Source organism: Ailuropoda melanoleuca, chromosome 14, assembly GCF_002007445.2.
Source record: "Ailuropoda melanoleuca isolate Jingjing chromosome 14, ASM200744v2, whole genome shotgun sequence".
Taxonomy (NCBI): domain Eukaryota; kingdom Metazoa; phylum Chordata; class Mammalia; order Carnivora; family Ursidae; genus Ailuropoda; species Ailuropoda melanoleuca.
In genome coordinates, this window is record NC_048231.1 from 61,906,540 (window position 1) to 61,926,608 (window position 20,069).

At 40.4% G+C, this 20,069-nt stretch overlaps 1 protein-coding gene across 4 annotated transcripts in view; it reads right to left on the reverse strand.

The window, feature by feature from the left end:
• The window catches only part of ZNF521 (zinc finger protein 521), a 273,128-nt gene extending 253,104 nt beyond the window's left edge, over nt 1-20,024 (reverse strand). For all 4 annotated transcript variants that reach the window (XM_034643332.1, XM_034643331.1, XM_034643330.1 and 1 more), the window contains exon 1: nt 19,801-20,024. In XM_034643332.1, the coding sequence (XP_034499223.1) occupies nt 19,801-19,840 (40 nt within the window). In that variant the 5' untranslated portion in view covers nt 19,841-20,024. The remainder of the gene's footprint in view (nt 1-19,800) is intronic.
• Between the last annotated feature and the right edge of the window lie 45 nt (nt 20,025-20,069).

Genomic DNA, 20,069 nt, shown 5'->3' on the forward strand with positions numbered 1-20,069 from the left:
CTGTTTTAGAAAGATGCCCCACTGGAAATGGAGAGGGTAAGTTGTTAGGGTACCAGACCTGGAAGCAGGGAAACCAGTCTGGAGGCTATGACACCAGGCAGGAAAGGAGGGAACAGAGTGCAAACACTCAATGGCAGAAAAAAAGGCACATTAGCCACTATAGAAACGGGACTTCAGCCTGTGTGTAGGCATAAGAAAGTGGGGAGCTGGCTAATGACTGCAGGGTACAGGCCGCGATAGAGCCATTCCTAGAGATGGTCTTGGTTTTTAAAACAGGTGTATTAATCAAGGTTAATGGCTTACTTTTCCTCACTGTGTTCACACCCAGAGTTTCCCTTTTATCCATAATTCCACCAAAGCTGAAACTGGAGAGAGACTGGCCAGAAAATATCACAATCACACCAGCTAACTTTTTAATCCAATGCAAGAGATTTGCAAGGGCCCCCATGACACCTCTGGGGACTTAGACCTTTGGTGAGATTCCCTTTACTTTAGTCTTACTTTGAACATACACAAAGCCACAGGAAAACAAATCCAAAACTTGACTAAAAACAAAAACAGCTATTGATTCTAACATCCCTTTCCTCAGAAATACTGCAAAACGTTTCTTCAGACAACTACAATCACAAATGAAACATACTTGAACCTAGGAGTTAAGACATTTGGACGTTTGGGAAAGGGTATAGTTATTTCCTCTTTAAATGTAACAAATAAGGTACAACTATAGAAACCCAGCCAAGAAGCATTCACTCCACCCCAGCCAAAAAAAATCTGGGGCAAAAAGCCTTTGTATTGCAGACATCATACTTTCTGAAACTTCTACCAACTGTTCTTATTACTCCAGCTATTTTAGATAACACCAATCCAATTGTAACAGTATTTCTGAATTCCACACTCAAAGTGAACTGTCTCAACAATTACTGAAACACTAGTTTAGGGAGAAAGTGTTTTGTTTTGAATAAGAAACACTCGCTGCAATGTAGCAGTGCTCATCTTTACATTTGGAGAAGATAAATTCCAATTTCATTCATAAAAATCAATCTAATATTATCACTCAATTCTCTTGATTAGTGACTTTGCTTTTTTTTTCTTTTTCTTTTTTTAATTTGGGAAGTTCCTCTTCTAAATTGTAAATGCTGTATTTTAAAGATGGGGACAACTGAAGCTGTCTCGAGGTTTGAATTAAATACAAAAGTTGGGACCTTTAATATCCTGCTAAATGCACTCATATCACCCAGGAATATGAAAACTTTGGTTTTTGGTGTTTTTGTTTTTGTTTTTGTTTTTTCCCTTTAGCAACTCCTACTGGTTCTCAAACAAATTGGGGATCCAACTGTAATTACAGTAAAGTAATTACAGTAAATGCTTTGAAAAATTTTTTAAGATTTTTTTTTTTTTTAATTATCTTTCTTAGTTGGCTCACAGTGGAAGGCCCACTTTCTAAGAAGTGATCCCATTCAGGAAGTTAAGAAAGTGGTTTCTAAACCACTGCTTTGGTAGCATGATGGCTCAGCAAAAGAGGAAAAAGGAGAGAGAAAAATCCTACCAAATACGTACATGTTTGTATAATGAAAGATCAGAGCAAAACGTGGGGCTATGATTTATGACTTATGAGCTATTACAAAATACAAGAAAATTTATGTATAATTGGAAAAAAAGAAATTCATTCTGTTCTCCTCTAGTTGAGCTAATAAATTTCAAAATACATGCAACCCTAAATGTCTAAGGTTCCTTAGGCCTGATAAACAAAACAAGAAAAGCCACACAACCAAAAATAAACTATGAAAATAGATCATTATTGAATTAGTACCATTTCTGCAACACTTCCCTTAATGAATATAAAACAAAGGAAATATAACAGCATCATTTTTAACTTTTTTAACTGCACTTTTCATTTCCTAGAACACAATTCCTTAAGTTTCCATATGCATTTAATTAATGTTTTTCTTCAGTTTTAACTCAATCTCCCCAAAAACCAGATTTGAAAAATGCACTTTTTTTCCTACAGAATGACAACCTTGCCAAATGTACATTCAATCTGAATGTATCTGCAGACAAGTAATAAAGACACCAATGCCATTAGCATAATCAATACACAATTTACAGAGCTACCCAGATAGAACTGAAAGTGAACGTGTATGCCATTATCTTAGCAACTATAAATTAATAGTCATTTGTGGAAATATGTTCCCACCTATATTGTTTCAATCCGAACCTGTCAAGATAATGTGAGCATATATTAAATATTTTTGTAGTATTTATGTTATATACAAAAATATTTTAAATGATATATTATCAGATAATCTCCAATTATGCATAAAATACAATCAACTAAATCAATCACACATCAGGGAGAATGGCTGATAAATAAGCACCCATATTTAATTATTTTGCTTTTCACCATGTGATTTAATATGCAGATATATGTGTGTATATATATATACATGTAATTCACAAACATAATTTTCAGTAAACATATGTGGGGGAGGAGGATGCATGTTCTCAGAGGGTGAGCTAGAAGGGCCAGATCTCATCCTATTTTCTGAAAAGATTAACGAGGGATCTAATGTAATCAATCCGACTGCTGCTGCTTTTAATTTTGAAAAATCCAATCCTTTTGAAACTTCCTTTTCAGCCAACACTACCCAAAAAAAAAAAAGAGGGAAAAAAAAAAAGTAAGTGCCATCTATGAAATGCCATATATGACATCAGAATTGAAGCCGTTTTTTTAGGAACGGCGATTTATCATGCCCAAGTCCTTCCGCAGATGACACCAATGTCCCACCAGTCCTAGAGGCAACCTGTTCCCAACAGTTGTGTCCATCTCTTCATAGCACAAAGAACAGTTGTATGAAAAAAGTAACATATTTCAAAGAAAATGGACATTGCTTCAGGATGATAACGTGCCAGTTGGAAATAGGAATTTGCTTCTCCATACAGTGTATTTAGAACAGCTAATGTGACATCATCAGTAGACTATTCAACCCAAAGTCAGATCCATTGTTATAATTTTGCAGGCACAACCATCACTCATTTTTCCCTATAACTCAGACTGGTGGGCTCTACTGTAGCAAATCTCCTGACCTTTGAGTGAAAGTATCCAGAGGAAGACCTTTGAAAGTATACTCAGCTTCTGGAAGGAGGTCTTTCTGCTGAGATTTTACCAGCAATGGGAAAACATTCCTGGATCTCTCACACTAGCACACCAGCACCCCAGCACCATCTCCTCTACAATACCTCCCAGCTCAGCTTTCTGAGGCATGCAATGCTTTTATCAGAAGCCAAAGCCTTTAATCACACAATTAGGGATTTGTCAGGTTTCTACTGTTTTTAATTCTCTTTCAGGTATAACTGACTGATACATTTTTTTCTTGTAGAAGTAACTTTCTCTGGGGAGGTGTAATAGGGGAGGGAACTGAGATCTCAATGCTTAAAGGGAAAAGGAACAGCAGAGGAGAAATGTAGGGGCCAGACGATTAATTATTTCCACCTCTTGATTTGGCTTAAGATTGGTCCTGGCTTCTCCTATTTGAAAATTATGAGATTAAAGACTGCCCATTTTCAAGCCCAGAAATCGACATTCTTTTTCTACTTCAGCCACGCTCATTGGATGAGCCTCGCTTTTCTCACCTAGAAAATGGGAATAATAATAACTGACATAAGATGCACTTCAGATCAAATGAAATAGATACGCGGCATTTTCAGAAACATTACAGAGGTTCCCAGAGGCAAAGTATTTGACATAAATAGTGAGCGCACATCCATTACCGTCTTTCATTGTAGAGAATGTTTCCTAAAAGTTTAATACAAAAATTCGCACAATTTCTCTCAGGCTGTCTCCAGAACAGGAAATATTTTCTGCAGGACACAAAGAGGCCAGCTGGCTACAGAGCTATGTCACCCCTCAGGACTTTGCAGAAGAGGGAAACAGAAAGTGGATATGCCTCCTCAGTGGCCCCGTGAATTTCATCCGGAATAAAAGGCTGCTGCAACTAGTTTAGTAACCTCGGTACCTCACATTTGTTACCTGTAAACCCTCGCCATTTTATCGGTAACAAGCAGGAGGCTTACAAAGGTTCAGCAACAGGCAGGATTCAAACGCAGGCCCGGAGGGCACTAAGTCCCTCAGATCAACTCACTGGGACATGTGGGTTGTACCCCCAGGCCAAAAGCCTGAGACCTTGACAGCTAAAACTAGAGCAAGGAAGGTGATCTCCCAGAGCAGTGAGCCCCAGATTTGGGCTTTTGTAAAGAATCTGAGAGGGGCAGGGAAAGTCACTTTTCCTTCACAGTCCACAATCCGAACGCCTGGGAAAGGCAATTCCTAAAACTAGAAATCAAGAGAGTGAGACTCTCCTCCCTGTTGCGTCACAATGTCCTAGTATAACTTGGAATGGGGCACTAAAGCTTTCGGGTCTGGGTCTCAGAGGCAACGGGGCAGAGCGGTGTTCTCTGTCTTGACCCCTCAGAACACTCTACACCTTCCCTCGTTCCTCAGCTCTCCCCTTAGATGCTCAGCCCAAACTACCACCCCAGCCAGAAACATCCTTCCTAAAGTGTCTTCTACGACATCTATTTTAAATGATCTCGAGGTGGAATTTCTTTTGTCACTCACTACCCATTTAAGGATATTCCACTCATTAAAAGCGGCCTCGTACAATCCTCTTGACTCTCTCCACTCTGATTTTCATTACTATTTCTTTCACTTCATTTAGCATTAAGGTTGAAGGGAAAAAGTATAAATGGCTATTTGAAAGTCATCTGATTGGATATATTAAGGTTTTAGGCTTGTCCGAATAGAAAGACAACTTTATGACAGTTATAATTTTGTTACAATAAAGAGATGGTAATGTCCACATAAGAGTATCAGCAGACAGATGAGCGTGCAGGTCAACCAGCGGCCGGTGGCTGGGTTTCTCGAGCCTGAAGGGACCCCTGGAGCCCAGCAATCCTGCAGTGGGGACTGGATGATTTCATGAACTAGACAAAGTAGAACTGGTAACCAAATGAGCAAGGGGAGGCCATGGAAATTAAAATAAAGCAAAATGAACCGTTAGGATTTACCACAGAATAGAATGGAGAAGTTAAGAGGAAAGAAATTCCAGACAATCTGCCCCAAAATAAGGGGCATTTTTAATTTCACATAAAATTAAAGCAGCGGCTAGCCACAGCCAGACATTGGCTGGTAGTTCACGGCAGATGCATTCCTGTGTTCTTGCATCTTCACACTCTGCGCTTGCAATGCTTCTAGACAACACTGAATACCACTCTGAAGCCTCGAAGAAAATGCTTGTAGATAAATGTACTGATGAGTATGGTGATGTAGAAAATCATCCCCTTGTTCGGCTAATTCCTTTGTAAACCCAAGCCCAGATTTACCTTTTTAATTTAAGGATTATTAATAAATCTAGTATGATTAAACCTTCATAATGATATGTGAATTATTTGTCTCTAGCTCCTCTCCCAAGAACAATTAGCCTACCTTCACAAATTAGCATTGGCCCTTTTGCAAAGAACCTCAAAGACACAGACCCGACTTACCAAAAAGATGGCAGAGGCTCTAAAATTAATTAGCTCCACTTTACGTTTCCATTATCTTTTAATTGGAATTTCGACAGGAATTTTTCTTTCAGAACTCTGTCTACATTGGCAAAGCAAATTGGAGCTTGGAACCCGGCACTAATTTGGCCAGTGCGAAGGGGCTAGCCATGACACACTGAACCTAGCAAAGATGCCTGCAAGGAACCCACCCAAAGAGGCCTCTGAAAAGGCTGTGTGCAGCTACACAGATACCTAGAAATCCCTACTCCTGAACCACAACAAAAAAGAATTGTCTAGAATAGGAAAGGGTTGTATACTGTGGGAGGAAGAGCTTCCTCGCAAGACAGAAAACCTTCGAGAGTAAGAGTAAAAATCATGACTAGGTACTTCTTATTTGCCAGATACTATCTAAGAACTTACATGAATTAATTCTTAATTCTCACAAAAATTCTATAAATTAGTTACTATTATTACCCTCACTTACAGATAGAGAAACTATAGTCCAAAGTGATATAATCACTTGCCCAAGGTCAACCAGATTAGAATTTCAACCCAGGGCTCTGGCTTAACAGCCATGCTCTTAAGCACCATATATACTGACCCACTAACTAAATGTTTGCTGAGCACATAATATATTCCTAGAGATGTGGTTACCTGCTCGGGACACAGGGTGGAAGGGGACTAGACAAGACCCTGCAGCCAGTTCAATGGGAAAGATAAAACTAAAAACTAAAAAGAATGATCAGAAAGGAGAAAAAAAAAATTCCTATGGCAGACACACAATGTGTTACTTACAAGGGAAGGCACTGACAAAACTGAAAATAAACAATTTTAAACTTCTGTACGACAAAAGAAAAAAAATTACCACGCACAAAGTCAAAATGGGTAAATATTTGCCACACATAGGCCAAAGGACTAATTTTCTTATTAATATGAGCTGCTTTCAAACCAGATGATAAGAGAGCCAAGGAAATACAAAGACAATTCACAGAAAAATAAATACAAATGATGTATAAACATAGGAAAGGATGCTCATGATTATAGAAATGCTAATTAAAATGTCAATGAAATACCAGTTTGCTTGTTTCACAAGTCACATTAGTAAAGATAAAGTATTTAAACACAGATCTTCTCCAACCCTGCTGCTAACAGCAGTGTGAGCTGGAATTACCTCTGTGGAGGGCACACTGGCAAGCTCTATCAAGATGTGACATGCATGTTCCCTATACCCCGCAATCCCATTTTTGGGAATTTATCTCATTTATATAATCATACATGTCAGCAAGAATGTGTATATGCTTATAGAAGCAACATCTGTAAATAGTAAATCAAGCAAACAAATAAGTAAATAAATAGAAACAACATGATGACCATCAGTAGGGGGAGGGTGGAATGATGGAACGTCATGCCATGGATAGTACAGAGTTGTTAGAATAAAAGAGAGGTCCTCACGGGACGTATGGAGGGGCTTCTAGGAAATATAAATATATTTAGGAGCGCCACATAGAGAGCTCTCACTTTTGTTGGGGAAAGAAAGATACCCAAGATACCCACATGAATATATTGCCATTCTCACCATGGTCCAGGTTGCTGTCTGAGGACATTACCACTAGAACCCTCATCCTCTCAAAACCACTGTGGAATAGATATTTAAAGAACAGTTGGAAGAGGCAACCCATTACTAGCCTGTCCAGGGTGTCAATGCATCTCACTCAGACGTGGCTTGGAGAATTACGTGGATGGTGGCTCAGGCTTCAAACATCCTCCGACAGACTGTGTTTTGGGGACTTTGTGAATAATACTATTATGAATTGAAACAACAAAAAAATGTCTTAAAAATGAGTTGAAAAGTTTGGGTAGCTAGATTACTTTTTTACGATCTTCCAGTTTCTCTGTGTAAGTTTTCAATTACAGAATATACTATACAAAATATACAAATAACAGAATCCGATTGTTGATGTATTGTCGTAGTCTAGTGTTTACTGAGCTCCTTGATGTGGAAATTGTGCTAAGAATTTGCAAAGATCGTAAGCAGAAACATTGCACAGTTGGAATACATTTTCCTAAGTATCTATGAGGCAAAATGGAGGAGAGTTGTTAAATTGTCTTATGATACAAAATGAGAGAGTTTATCCAGTATTTAGACAACATTATAAGAATGAAAAGAAATCCAGATGTTTGCAAGAGTAAGTATATCTAATGATGAAAACTCAGTGGATATAGTTATGGTAGTTTACTTAAGAGTGGAAAAACCAGGCCCATATACAAAGGATGGCCTGAACTTAAACACAAGTTAGCCAAGGGCAAATAATATAAAAGAGGTGCCACTTGTATGAATTGAAAGCATACTATGGCTGCAAAAGTACAGGCTGGAGTTAAACAACATCATGAGGGAGACAATCATCTCAGTAAGTCTTCATAGACTGTGAGCTTCATGAAACCCACAAGCAACTGGGGCTGACTTGTTCCTTACTATGTCCTTAGCACCTTGATACATAATTGATGCTCAACCAGAAATTCCTATAGAACCCATGACCACGTTCAATAGTTTTCATTCAAAAACACATTAAACTTGGGGCACCTGGGTGGCTCAGTCGTTTAGGTGTCTGACTCAGGTCATGATCTCAGGGTCCTGGGATCCGGTCTCCTAGTCAGACCTCCATGCTCAGCAGGAAGTCTGCTTGTCCCTCTCCCTCTCCTTCCGCCCCACCCCCTTCTCATGCTCTCTCCCTTTCTCTTTCTCTCTCTCTCAAATAAATAAATAAATTCTTAAAAAAATATATTAAACTTCAGATTTGGTTGGAAGGTGCTTCTTCTATGATTCTGCCCTGACCTCACTGGTATCTGTGAAATGTACTCATAACACCCAGTACTTTCCTTTCACATGACGGTAAATTATCAGTATCTATTTAATTGTCCATCTAATGTGCTTCCACTGCTTGGCTGTAATTCTTTCATAGCATCCCCAACTCTGACCACTCCTAGACTGGTACAAGATGAATGTGCAGTAAATATTTGCTGATGAAACAAATGATTGAATTACTACATTTGTTTGTGTACTTGTACATTTGTTTGTTTATCATCGAGCTTTAGGCTATGGGGATTCAAGAAAAGAAACACAGAGGCCTGGGGGGCCTGAGTGGCTCAGTGGGTTAAGCGTCTGCCTTTGGCTCAGGTCGTGATCCCAGGGTCGTGGGACTGAGTCCTGCATTGGGCTCCCTGCTCAGCGGGGAGCCTGCTTCTCCCTCTCCCTGCCCCGACCTCTCGTGCTCTCTCTAGCTATCTCTCTGTTTCTCAAATAAATAAATAAAATAAAAAAAAAAAAAAAAAAAAAAAGGAACACAGAGCCTTGCTCTCAGAGGGCTTCTTAACAAACCAAAGAACCAACTTAACTGCTATGGTTTCTGTGGTACGTGACGTTATGTACAGAGGCAATAATAAAAAGAAGAGTCGTTTTAACTCGGGTGGGTCAGGAAAAGCCTCACAGAAGATGAGGGCTGAGTCTCAAGAAATGAAAATAATATTCAAGTTTTTATTATTGTACAAAACTGACTTGTGAATTCACAGTCTAAGCCTAGAGGAGATTCAACGTGAAGCTGTGAAAATCATTAAAGGTTTGGACCAAAATGGTACCAGCATCTGGGCAAATGGATGAACATGAATTGAAGATGACTAGCCAACAGAAGTCAAACTAAATTAAAATGCTGTCCTTCAAGGAACACACTTTGACCTTGGCTCAAACATTTGTACTGCTGCAGGTTCATACCCATCCCACTGAAAACATCCAGGCAAACAGAGTTGGCACACACTCATGCATACACATGATTTCTAGTCCAAAGCGGCTGCGGCTGTTGCTCCCAATGAGACCTGACAATCCCCTGGTGAGGTGAATTGGTCACTGGCCCTAGGCTCTCATCTACAAACTGCCAACTGCTGTATGGAAATTCCAAAACTGGGTTGGAGACAGATTCCTTATAAAAGCCCTGGAGGACGGTTCGGTGTGTGATACATGTGTTCTTCTATATTAGCTCCCTTAATAGGGGGTCTGGACAAGAAATCGTAGTGGAAAGTAAGACCCTCTAACCTCTGTTGTTTGGTTTTGTTCCATCAGCTGCAACTCAATCAAGTTCACAACTTAAAAAGCATGCCTGCCCCATTAATATGAATTATTGATCAACTTGCAAGAATTACAATTTCTCAGTATGAGAATTCTACCATATTAGAGAGATAAGGGAATCAGAAGTCATCAACACATTCCTTTGGCAAGAAACAAAGTGATTTTGGTTCCTCGGAAGTTTACAGAGCACCATGTATAAGTCAGGCACCTGGCTGAGCACTCTCCTGACAGATGGACACACAGGCAAAGACAGAGCTAGGGAGCCATCCCAGGGGTCTGCTAGCCCATCACACTCAGACTGGGTTTTAAATATGCAAATCAGCAGGGATAAAAAACAGTTACATTTAACAGGAGCTATAAAATGGTGTTATTATCTTGTAATGGTTTTATTTTGAAGATTAAAAATTTGGTATAATGATGCAATACTTATGTAAATGACCTATATGATTTTGGAGGAGGCAAAAGGGATTTCATGTTGATCATCTTTTTCTTCGGTCAGTTACACTCCACCATCACCATTCATTCAGCACTCACATCTTTGAACATGAAGACCATCAAGACACCCAATATCATTATCTCTAAATTGTCTTATGCTTAAGATCTATGACTCTGTAAAAGTTTATTTCAAAGCATTCACCTGTCTCCCAGGGGAGAAATAGTCAAACCTGTGCTATGGACTTTTCAATACCAACTTGTTTCATTCCTTAGTGTTCTATTCCTGAATATTTAATGGAATGAGTTCCCTGTGACTTGTTTCACCTCAATTTTATATGGCAGGGATTCCTAACTGAAGTTTGGTGTTGCTGGCTTTTTTTTAATATCAGCATCATAGATACTCTCTAAGAGCCTTCAATTATCTTAAAGGATGACATAAATCTTTGATTTTTTTAAAAAAAGGTGAACTTTAATATACAGTTAATGTTCAAAAATGTTATCCAGATCTTTTAGGAGGAGTAAAAGATATTGCTAAGTCAATGACCTAAATCCAAAAAGAGATGGGAATATTCTATATATTGTGTTAAGTGGTCTCAGTTCAAGTGAGCATATTTACATTTTAATTATAAGAGGAAATATTGTTCACTATCCTTAAAAATTATAGCTCACCAACTTTTGGTGCCAAAAATGTTTTGAAACCCATTTTATCTAACTTTTTTAACTGACTTAACTTGCTGAGAAAGGGAATATATCATACATAAATCTCTTTCTCCTCACTTGCTTTGCTTCCTTCCCTAAATTAAAAAGCAATGGAAGATATTTAAAATCTCATCCAGTTTTCTAGACCATAAGCTTCCTAAGAGCAAGGCTCATGTCTGCTTGGTTCACAACCTAATTCTCAGAACTTAGCACAAGGCCAGGAACAAAATAAACACGGCGGCGGGGGGCGGGGGGGAACCTTGTTAAATGATGAAATGAGCTCCCTCAATTTACAGAGAGGAAATCCGAATCCTAGAGAACAGAGGTTAAGTGGCTTGCCAAAAGAGAAAAGACATCCCATCATAGTTCACCCCCTTGCCCTTTCTACTCTGCAACCATCTCCCTGCTAGTACTAATATCCAAGTCATGATACTTACGACCATAACTAATTGTTTGTTTTTATTCTCTACTCTTTCTAGGAATTAACATGCACTCTCTTGAGCCCACAGTTTGTTTGTTTTTTTAACCCTTGCCTCTGCAAACAGTCCATCTAACTTTTCATACTACACACTGACAGCCCCAACCACCCTACATAATACACACAGCAACTGCAGACTCCATACATCAGCCAATGAACAAAACATTCCAATGAACTCATGATAGCACAACCTCCCAGCCAATAGCTCTGTGTTGGCTTCATTGCCACTGAGTGTGGAGTGTTCTTTGTGAATACTTAATTGCCTTTTTTTAATGTACAAAAATAAGAAAAGACCAAAGTGTGATACTAGTAAGGGAAAACATATGTCTAATACTCTAAACAACTCAGACAAGCTAAATCATTAGGAATGTTAAAAGTAATTACTATTTAGTCTTATTCATGCACTTCCGAAACCTAATCTGGTTTTAAAGTGAAGAAAAATAATAATATTAAAGGACACGTATGAAATGTTAGAAGTTGTTTCTAGAAGTCAATATAGAGTTTAAAACATTGCAATGTTAGATTCCTGGTCACAGCGCCCCCTGTAGTACGGCGATTTATCATTCACCTTATGGACTCCTCACTTGCCCTGTCTTCACAACCTTATTCTGTGTGAATACATGGGACTGTCAGTAATCAAGGATGAGAGCCACGGATCTCCTTTGTTCCCATCAGGTAAATGAGTTTCCATCTTGAGATATCTCTCACAGTACACTGATGGGATAAGAAACTTTGAAAAAAGCCAACCATGAGACAGAAAGGAGAAGGTGGTAATAAAAATAGTGAAGTAATGACACTCAATGGTAAAGTGATTTTAATTTCTAAAAGGAAATTATATGCCTTACAATGATACCAATGTCTATTAGGCAAAATCCAATTCAATCCAATTTTTCCTTAAACACTGATTAACTCCTGTGTATTTGCTGAGCAAAATGTATATCAAATAGAACACTGGTGTATTTATGTGTGCGTATACCACTTACTTGTCTATCTCCTACTGACTTGTGATAACTGAGGCACTGAAATCTTTTGTTTTAAAATATATAACAAAATACTTCTTGTAACCCAAATACCAAAGTGTGATTCAGACAAACTGCACTATTATGAAAATAAATATTCTGAATGTCAGTCACTTGACCATATTCAGCTTGAGAGCTATGCTCATAAATCAATAAATACACTTTCCATACCAAATCATCTGCATTTGAAAACAAGACTTAGAATGCTCAATACATTCTCAATACATATATACATGCAAATGACAGATTTACATCCAGAGTTTTCCTTTCAGGATTTTAAAAATCATTTGCTATCCTATGAAATGAAAATACATGGTGTCCAACAATAATAATTTTAGGTATATATGCATTTATCTTTTTTTTCAGTCTCCTAAGAAGTGAGAGTTTCTGGACGGTCATATTTGAATCCAGATTTTTTTTTTATGACCGAATTATAAACCTCTAAAATTAGACGTCTAGAGTAGAAATGCCAACTGTAGTGCGTGCTGCCATAATAATGATACCCCCAAGATCAGCCCAGTGCTCGTAGCTGTGGCAGGGTCCCCAGGCAGCTGGATAACTGCTGCTTGATCATTATCCCTGCTAAAACTGAAGCTACTGAAGTTTTAAAGAATTCGTATCTTACTGAATTTCTTTCATCTCTAATAATTACTAAACTGGCATAATTACTTATACTAGAGGTGGAATGTGATGCATGCTAAAAGCCCAAGCCGCCTAAAATTAAAGTTTAAAAAAAAAAAAAAAGCCACGATTCTACTTAGTTTTCAAAGATTTATCTTGTGTCAGGCTTTTATGCCAAGAGTTGCATAATTATTTAAACCATTTAAAAGCTTTCCTTACACTATTTGATTAATACTATAACAGAGCTATTTAAATTTACTAATGTTAACTTTAATGTTTAAGTTTTAATTGCATTATAATAACATTGTTGCGGAACGTGTTTTAAATCAGACAAGTACACTTTCACTACAACATAAAGGTATGCAGTCCCAGCAAGGGTAGCTCCTAATCCCCCCCCCCAAAAAAAACAGGAACATATTTCATATTTAATTGAAATGGGATTAGAAAGTTGCACACATCCCCTCCACAGAACTAACTTTAACCTTTGACAGCACAACAGGAGTCAATGGAGAAAAAGAATTAAATATATCTGGGAAAATACTTAGCCAGAGGTTTGATTTGGAGTATCAGCCTTTGTATCAAAATTTCATTCAATTCAAAAGCATTCTTTAACATATTACCTAATGACAACATTTACATTTTTAACAATCCATAAGGCTACTAAAATATGATGCAAGTGTTCCAAGTCTTAAAATTATTTTCTCTCTTAAAAATAACTAAAAACTCAACATGGTATCTATTAAACCTAGCCATAAAGAATGTATTCTATGGCGACCAAATTAATGACATTAAAACCAGCAATGTGAATTCTGTCAGATGAATTAATAAAGCATGGTAATAGGAAAAGCAGAACTTTCATAAAATTCTTAATTGATCTTGGTAGAATTGCTCTTTTCTACTATCAAAACCTCTTTCTCCTCATTGCATAGTTTTACATCAAAATGAAAACTCAAGCAAGTGTACTTAAAATTACATTTCAACTTATGTCAACAAGTATTTCACGAGAATTCACCAGACTAGTCAATTCTCACAGACTTTCTCTAAAAATAAAAAGAGGGGAACAAAAATGTTCCTATATGATGAAAAGAAATCTCCTACAAATATGCTAGAAGACTCACAATGACCCAAAAAAGCAAGTAAAAAGAAGTACAATTACTGGCAGCAAAAAGTTGAAAAATTCTGTCATCACTATTAGATGTCATTGCTGTCAATAACGACAATGGATTTTAAGGGATATGGGAATACCCTGGCAACACAAAAAAGAAGACATTATTAACAGCTTGCTTTATACAAAGCTGCTAATCTAAAATCCCTTTGTAATTTCATTTCTACATGTATGCTTTTATGTTCAGTATCCTATTTTTTGCCCTTTTTTGGCGGGATAAATAAAAGCCAAAAATCCACTCATGCATCAAACAGATGTTTTTGTTTTTAAGGCCAAGTGGAATCTTATGAATTTTTGCGCCCTCCCTTTAAGAAGATGCTGCCAGAGCTGCTAAAAATCGCGAAATCCGGCGTTTTGGAAAAGACTCATTGGACCATCAGTTCTGGAACTTTGACTAGCACTCGTGGGATTCTTGCCAACTGTAATTGCTGTTTTTGTTTATGTCGGATTGTCTACTGATTGGACTGTAATCAATTTAATGACTTCAACATCTAGTCAGTATAATTTAGAGGTGGTAGAGGGAAGAAACAGTCACTGCTTGATAGATGAACAGAAGAACAAGAACAACTGTCTGAAGGGGGTATGGATGTCAAACACTGAGCTTCTGCAGTGTTTCCAATCATCAGGCTTTTTTAGCATCTAAATCCAAAAGTAAAACATACATTGCTGTGTGACGCACAATTAGTAGAGCATTCTGCTCTCACCATCATGAAAGAGAATATATAGATACAGATAACATAGATTATCTTCTTAATATTTTTTAAAACTCGCCTTAGCTTAAAATCTTGTTTTTCAAAAAGGGAGTCATGTTTAGCTTATCTAAAAAGAATTTTGAGGGAAAAGCTACATAGTTTTAATCAAAAGCAAACTCTGATACTGTCTTAACCTGTCTTTTCACATAAAATTCAGGGCTTTTTTTTTTTTTCTTACTCTGGCATCATTTCCAAAACCAAAACTGAATCTCTAGTGGTAAGGTTATTTTTTTTTTTTAAGAACTAAAACACATGGAGTATAAGAGAACCACACTTTTCTACTATATATATTTCACCTGTCTACCTATAAGAAAATATATTTTGTCTTTGAAAAACAGGGGAAAATGTGTTTATATAAGAACTGGAGAGTTAATATTTCTATTCAGTTTAGGGGCCAGTACAAGCCCCCTGAGATTTTTTTTTTTTTTAACACCTAAAATTTTGAGAGCCTTTCCACTAGAGAATACAGTCTGATAGGTTTTCTGACTTTCAAAAGGTTATGGACTTAAAATCCAGGGCCTTTTCATTCAAACTCTATAGTTTACATTTCTTCTTTAAATTGAGGGCTACATTTTTGCCACTTCATTTATTTCTAATAAATTACTTCTTTCCAAAAAAAAGCGTTATAAGTACAAAAGAAGGTAAATGGGAAAAAGGAAAAAGGTCAGTCATTAAGTGTGATAACTTCGAAATGTGCCAAGTTACAAAGGGTTAGCTACTGTGACAGCCAAGTTAAACAAGATACTTTGGGGGCTCTCTTTCTCCCTGGTTCCCACCATTTCTCTCTAGAGGCCCCTGGTACAGGTTTATGAACACCTGAGGGTCCAGATATCCTAATTGTGTCTTGTGTTTAACTTGGCCATTTAAATGTCTAAGTGCTCCCCTCTCTCCTTCCAGCTTTATAACTTGGCTCTTGCTGAATATATCACACCTTTATGTAGTGGACCACTTTTTCCTTCTTATAGTGCTTTTCAGAGTAAACTCCCCCCCCAAAAAAAATTAAGAAGGAAAAAACCTGTTTTTATCAGGTAAAATGGCCGAAAAACTTCCATCAGAGAAGCACCACAAAAAATAGACTAAAGAGCCAGCAAGAAAAATAGAAATAGGTCACAATTGACCAATTTGATGCAACAGTTTTGCTGCCTCGAAAAACATGTTGCCTGCAGAAGTATGTTCAGTCAGGCGATCTACTCAAATACCAGGTCTACTCTCAGGAATCGAGATAAATATCCAAATAACACAAATGGCATAGAATGGGTGGCTCGTTTGATTGTCTGACCACCCTTGCCTCTAAAGACCGGCTGTAACTCTCTTTCATTAAACAGAAAGGGTTAATCTGTAGATTTCATAGCATAAGGACAGAGTAAGTTTCAGGACTTTGTGGGCTGAGAGACTTTTGATGCTAGCGCTTTGAGAGGTAGAGGGGTAAAAGAGTTTCACGTTTCAAAATATATTTCACAGATTTCACAAATAGAAAAATGAATCTTTTTGGTGTTTCACAGTTTCAGTGCACTTTAGTGGAGGTAAGGAGACCAAGCAGGACATGCCCCACTGCATCCAGAGATCTGGGACCCACTCTCAGGAGGTGGGTTATTAGGACAATTACATTAAAGTTTGCTACAAACAGAAAACCCTGCCTAATTTTTTAAGTAAATCTAATTCTTCATTCAAAATACTGAATTTATGGGAATACACAAAATAAATTCAACTATTAATAGAATTTCCTGGTAGATCTTATTTTTAAGCATTTGGCTGAAAACAAAAACTCCAAACTTAACTGTCATATTGTTTTAATGTTTTTACCTGCCTTATGTAAACTACTCCCCTGAGATATAAGTTGCAAATTATGATATCAAAAGTGACAGCCATATCAAAAATGTCTTTTAAACCTTGTTTGTTAAAGAAATAGTATGGAGGTAGAAGGCAAGTTGGAAATTGAATGCAGAACTTCATGTTTTATTTAGAGGGCACATTGCATTTTCATGGTTTCCAATGCCTCCTCCAAGTTGGTATAAAGTAATCTGCGAGGTTTTGAAACACTATCACTCATCTAATAGAATGAGAATTTTTATTTTAGTGACCACACTACTAATCAGCTCTTCATAGAAGAAGACACTCAAATCAAGTCTGCCTTTCTATGCCTGCTGCTAGCAAAGTGTTGCTTCTTGCTTATTATTATGGTGATGCCAGAATATCTGTCATAACGCCTCCCTGGTTTCTCTGTGATTCGAGTGTGACCTTCCAAACAATATAATGTACAGAATCCACACACTCAGAAGACTCCTGAAAAACACATTAAAAAAAAAAAAAGACCCTCCCTGAAAGACACAGGGAAATGAAAATAATGAAGAAAAGGCAAGATATTTAACAAGAGCCACCCAGAATGCCATTCTACTTCCCCAAAACCGCTACTAATATCATAATTACTCATCTGACATGGCTCATCTAAGTATGTATTTTTCCAGGTAAATGCATACCCTGAAGAAAAACAAGCCGGCTCTTTAGTAAAGACTGTACTATTTTTATTCCTGTCTTCAGCGTCTCACCCCCAAAGCTCAGCCAGCCCACCTGAGGCCATTCGCTGTTCTGGGAGTCATCCAAGCAGCTGATAGAGAACACCACTGTGTTCCGTGCCCACACAGAAAATGGAAGCTAAATCTTTGTTTTTAATGTAAATATTTTATTTAGAGCTTGGCAGCAGAAACAGATGCTGTGTCTTCACGGACAAGATATTTGAATATTTTTGCAATATGACAATATAACAAAAGAATAAAATGCCCTCTTTATTCATATCCAATTGCCTTTTCCTTTTTTTGCTTAGTAACTTAAGAACTGCACAAGTCTTGGTCCCAGGTATTTTGCAAATCGACTTATCCAAGATTGTCCTGAGAATACCGTCAACTGAAGGCTTCACTTACTGCCCAGAAAATCCTACGTGCATGAGAATGAATCCTGTTTAGGAAACACGGGGAACGCATGCACCCACAATCAACAGAACTTCAACTATGAATTAATTCCAAAGGCAGGTGAACTGAATGCTTGGAAGCTGCGGAGAAGCAAAACCACCCATTGTGCAAACTCCAACAAAGTTTTTAAAAATAAAAAGCCTCACAAATTACTGAGGGTTTAGGAGCTTTTTGCAACCCTTTAGACCAGACTGACACCGAGAGCTGTCCTATCAAACTCGGAAAGTTCTTCTTGCTAAATGACTAGGAAGAGGTTTGTCCTGGTACTTGGCTCAGCGTGACTTTTAAGGAAGTAGAGTCTCACGGCAAGTTCCCCGGACACGAGCGTCGTCCACGGTTACCCTGACACCCGCGCACGCCCTTGGCGTTTATTTTCTCACTATCGGCGCTGGAATCTTTCAGGCTGTTGGTCTAGGTTTTCCCAGAAAATGTGTGGCCCACGTGAATGTAAATCACCACAAAAACTGTGTCAAGACACATGTCAGAGATTCAGCTCGCTTTCAAACTAAAACTTCTGTGCTTCGGGGAAAAAAGAGAGCGTTCCAATCTGCGAGGCCCTCCCTCCCCCACCCCGTCCCTTCCCAGGAGAAGAAAGGGCTTTGTGTGCGCGGTGAGGGCTCCGTTAATCGAGTTCATAAATACACATCGGCCGGGGGCCGGGGGCCGGGGGCCGGGAAGGCGTGGGGCGCCCGGCTCTCCTTACCCCTCCCCCGAGCCGGCGGCCGCCTCGGGAGACCGAGTGGCGGTACCAGGGGCAACTGGGCGCCGGGGCCCGGGCCGCCGAGGAGGAAGAGGATGCTGAGCCGCCGGGGACCAGAGGGCGGGGCCGGGCCGCGCGGACCTCGGCGGGACCCTTCGGGCCCGGGCGGGCGCACAAGCCGCCCTTTGTCCTCCGCCTCCGGGAACGCAAGGGCCTCCGCCGCCTCCAGCTGTCGCCCCCCACGCCCTCGCCCCGATTCCTTGCCGGGCCTGCCCGCACCTCCTCCAGTCCTCGCGCTCCGCCGCTCGCCCTCCCGGCTATCGGCCTCGGAGCGCCAGACCTCCCGGCTCCCCGCGGCCGCCAGACCCTGGTTTGTCCGGGGGTGGGGGGGCTCGGAAGGTGGAGAAGGAGGAGGAGGCCGAGGAGGAGGAGGAGGCCGCCACGTGACTCTCCTCGCCACATTCCACCACAGCCACCAGATCAATAACTTAAGTGTCCCCCGCCCCCCACCCCGCTGCCACAGCCCGCCAGAGAGCCCCCCCAAATCCCACTACTCGTAACCCGCAAACTTCCTTCTCCAACGGGAACGACGGAGAGCTCGACCCCAGCGCCCAAAGCGAAAGACCAAAGGGGGCGGCGGGGAGGAGTAGGGGCGAGGGGGTGGTGAACTTTCTCGGAAGGGCCAGGAGGGGAACTCTGGGGCGGGAGCGGGGGCCCGGGCCCGGCTCCCCGCAATTGTTTACACCGGCTGCGCGTAAAGGCGAACCCGAGCGGGGCGCGGGCGGGGTGGAGGCGGCGGCCGTTGTGTCCTCGCCCAGGAGAGGCCAAGACCCCGGGCCACGTTTTTAATGAGCAGAAGCCGCTCCCCCCTGTCTGAGATGACTTTTTTCTTCTTCCAAAGAAAGGAAAAAAGAAGCACCAAACGGGTTTGCATATTTATTCTTTGCGAAAACACACAACAGAAACTTTTTCCTCCAGCCCAGATGTAGATCTCAAACGGAGGATTTTTTCCTTCCCCTCCAGATGATTTTTCTTTCTTTCTTTGATTATTATTTTTGGGGGGTTGTCTTTTCTTGCCCACTTTCTACCGCCGCCCCATTTGGGGATCCTCCTTCCGTCTTAACGCCCCCCCCCGACATATCACCCTCACTCCACCTGGGGGCTAAACAGGGGAGGGGAGCGCGCGCGCCCCCGCACTCACACTCACACTCACGCGCGCACACGCCTCGCGGCCACGCAGCCCTCGCTCCGCTACCCACAGTGACACTCACGGCTGGGGGAGGAAAGCGGGGGGGGGTCCTCCTTACCTTTGAGGGATCTCGGTTTCGCTTGCTTGCGGCGAGACATCCTAAAAGCAAACAGCTGAAGTTGTTTCAATTCAGCCCTGTAAGAAACTACACTTCCTCGTGGCCGCGCGCCCCTCGCGCCGCGGCGCCTCGCGCCCTCCGCTCGGCCTCCCTCGCGCCCTCGCTCCGTGCTCCGCTCCTCGCTCCGGCTCCTGCTCGCGCTCGCGCGCGGGGCTCCGCGGCTGCCCGGGCTCCGCGCTCTGCACGGCGGCGGCGGCGGCGGCGGCGGC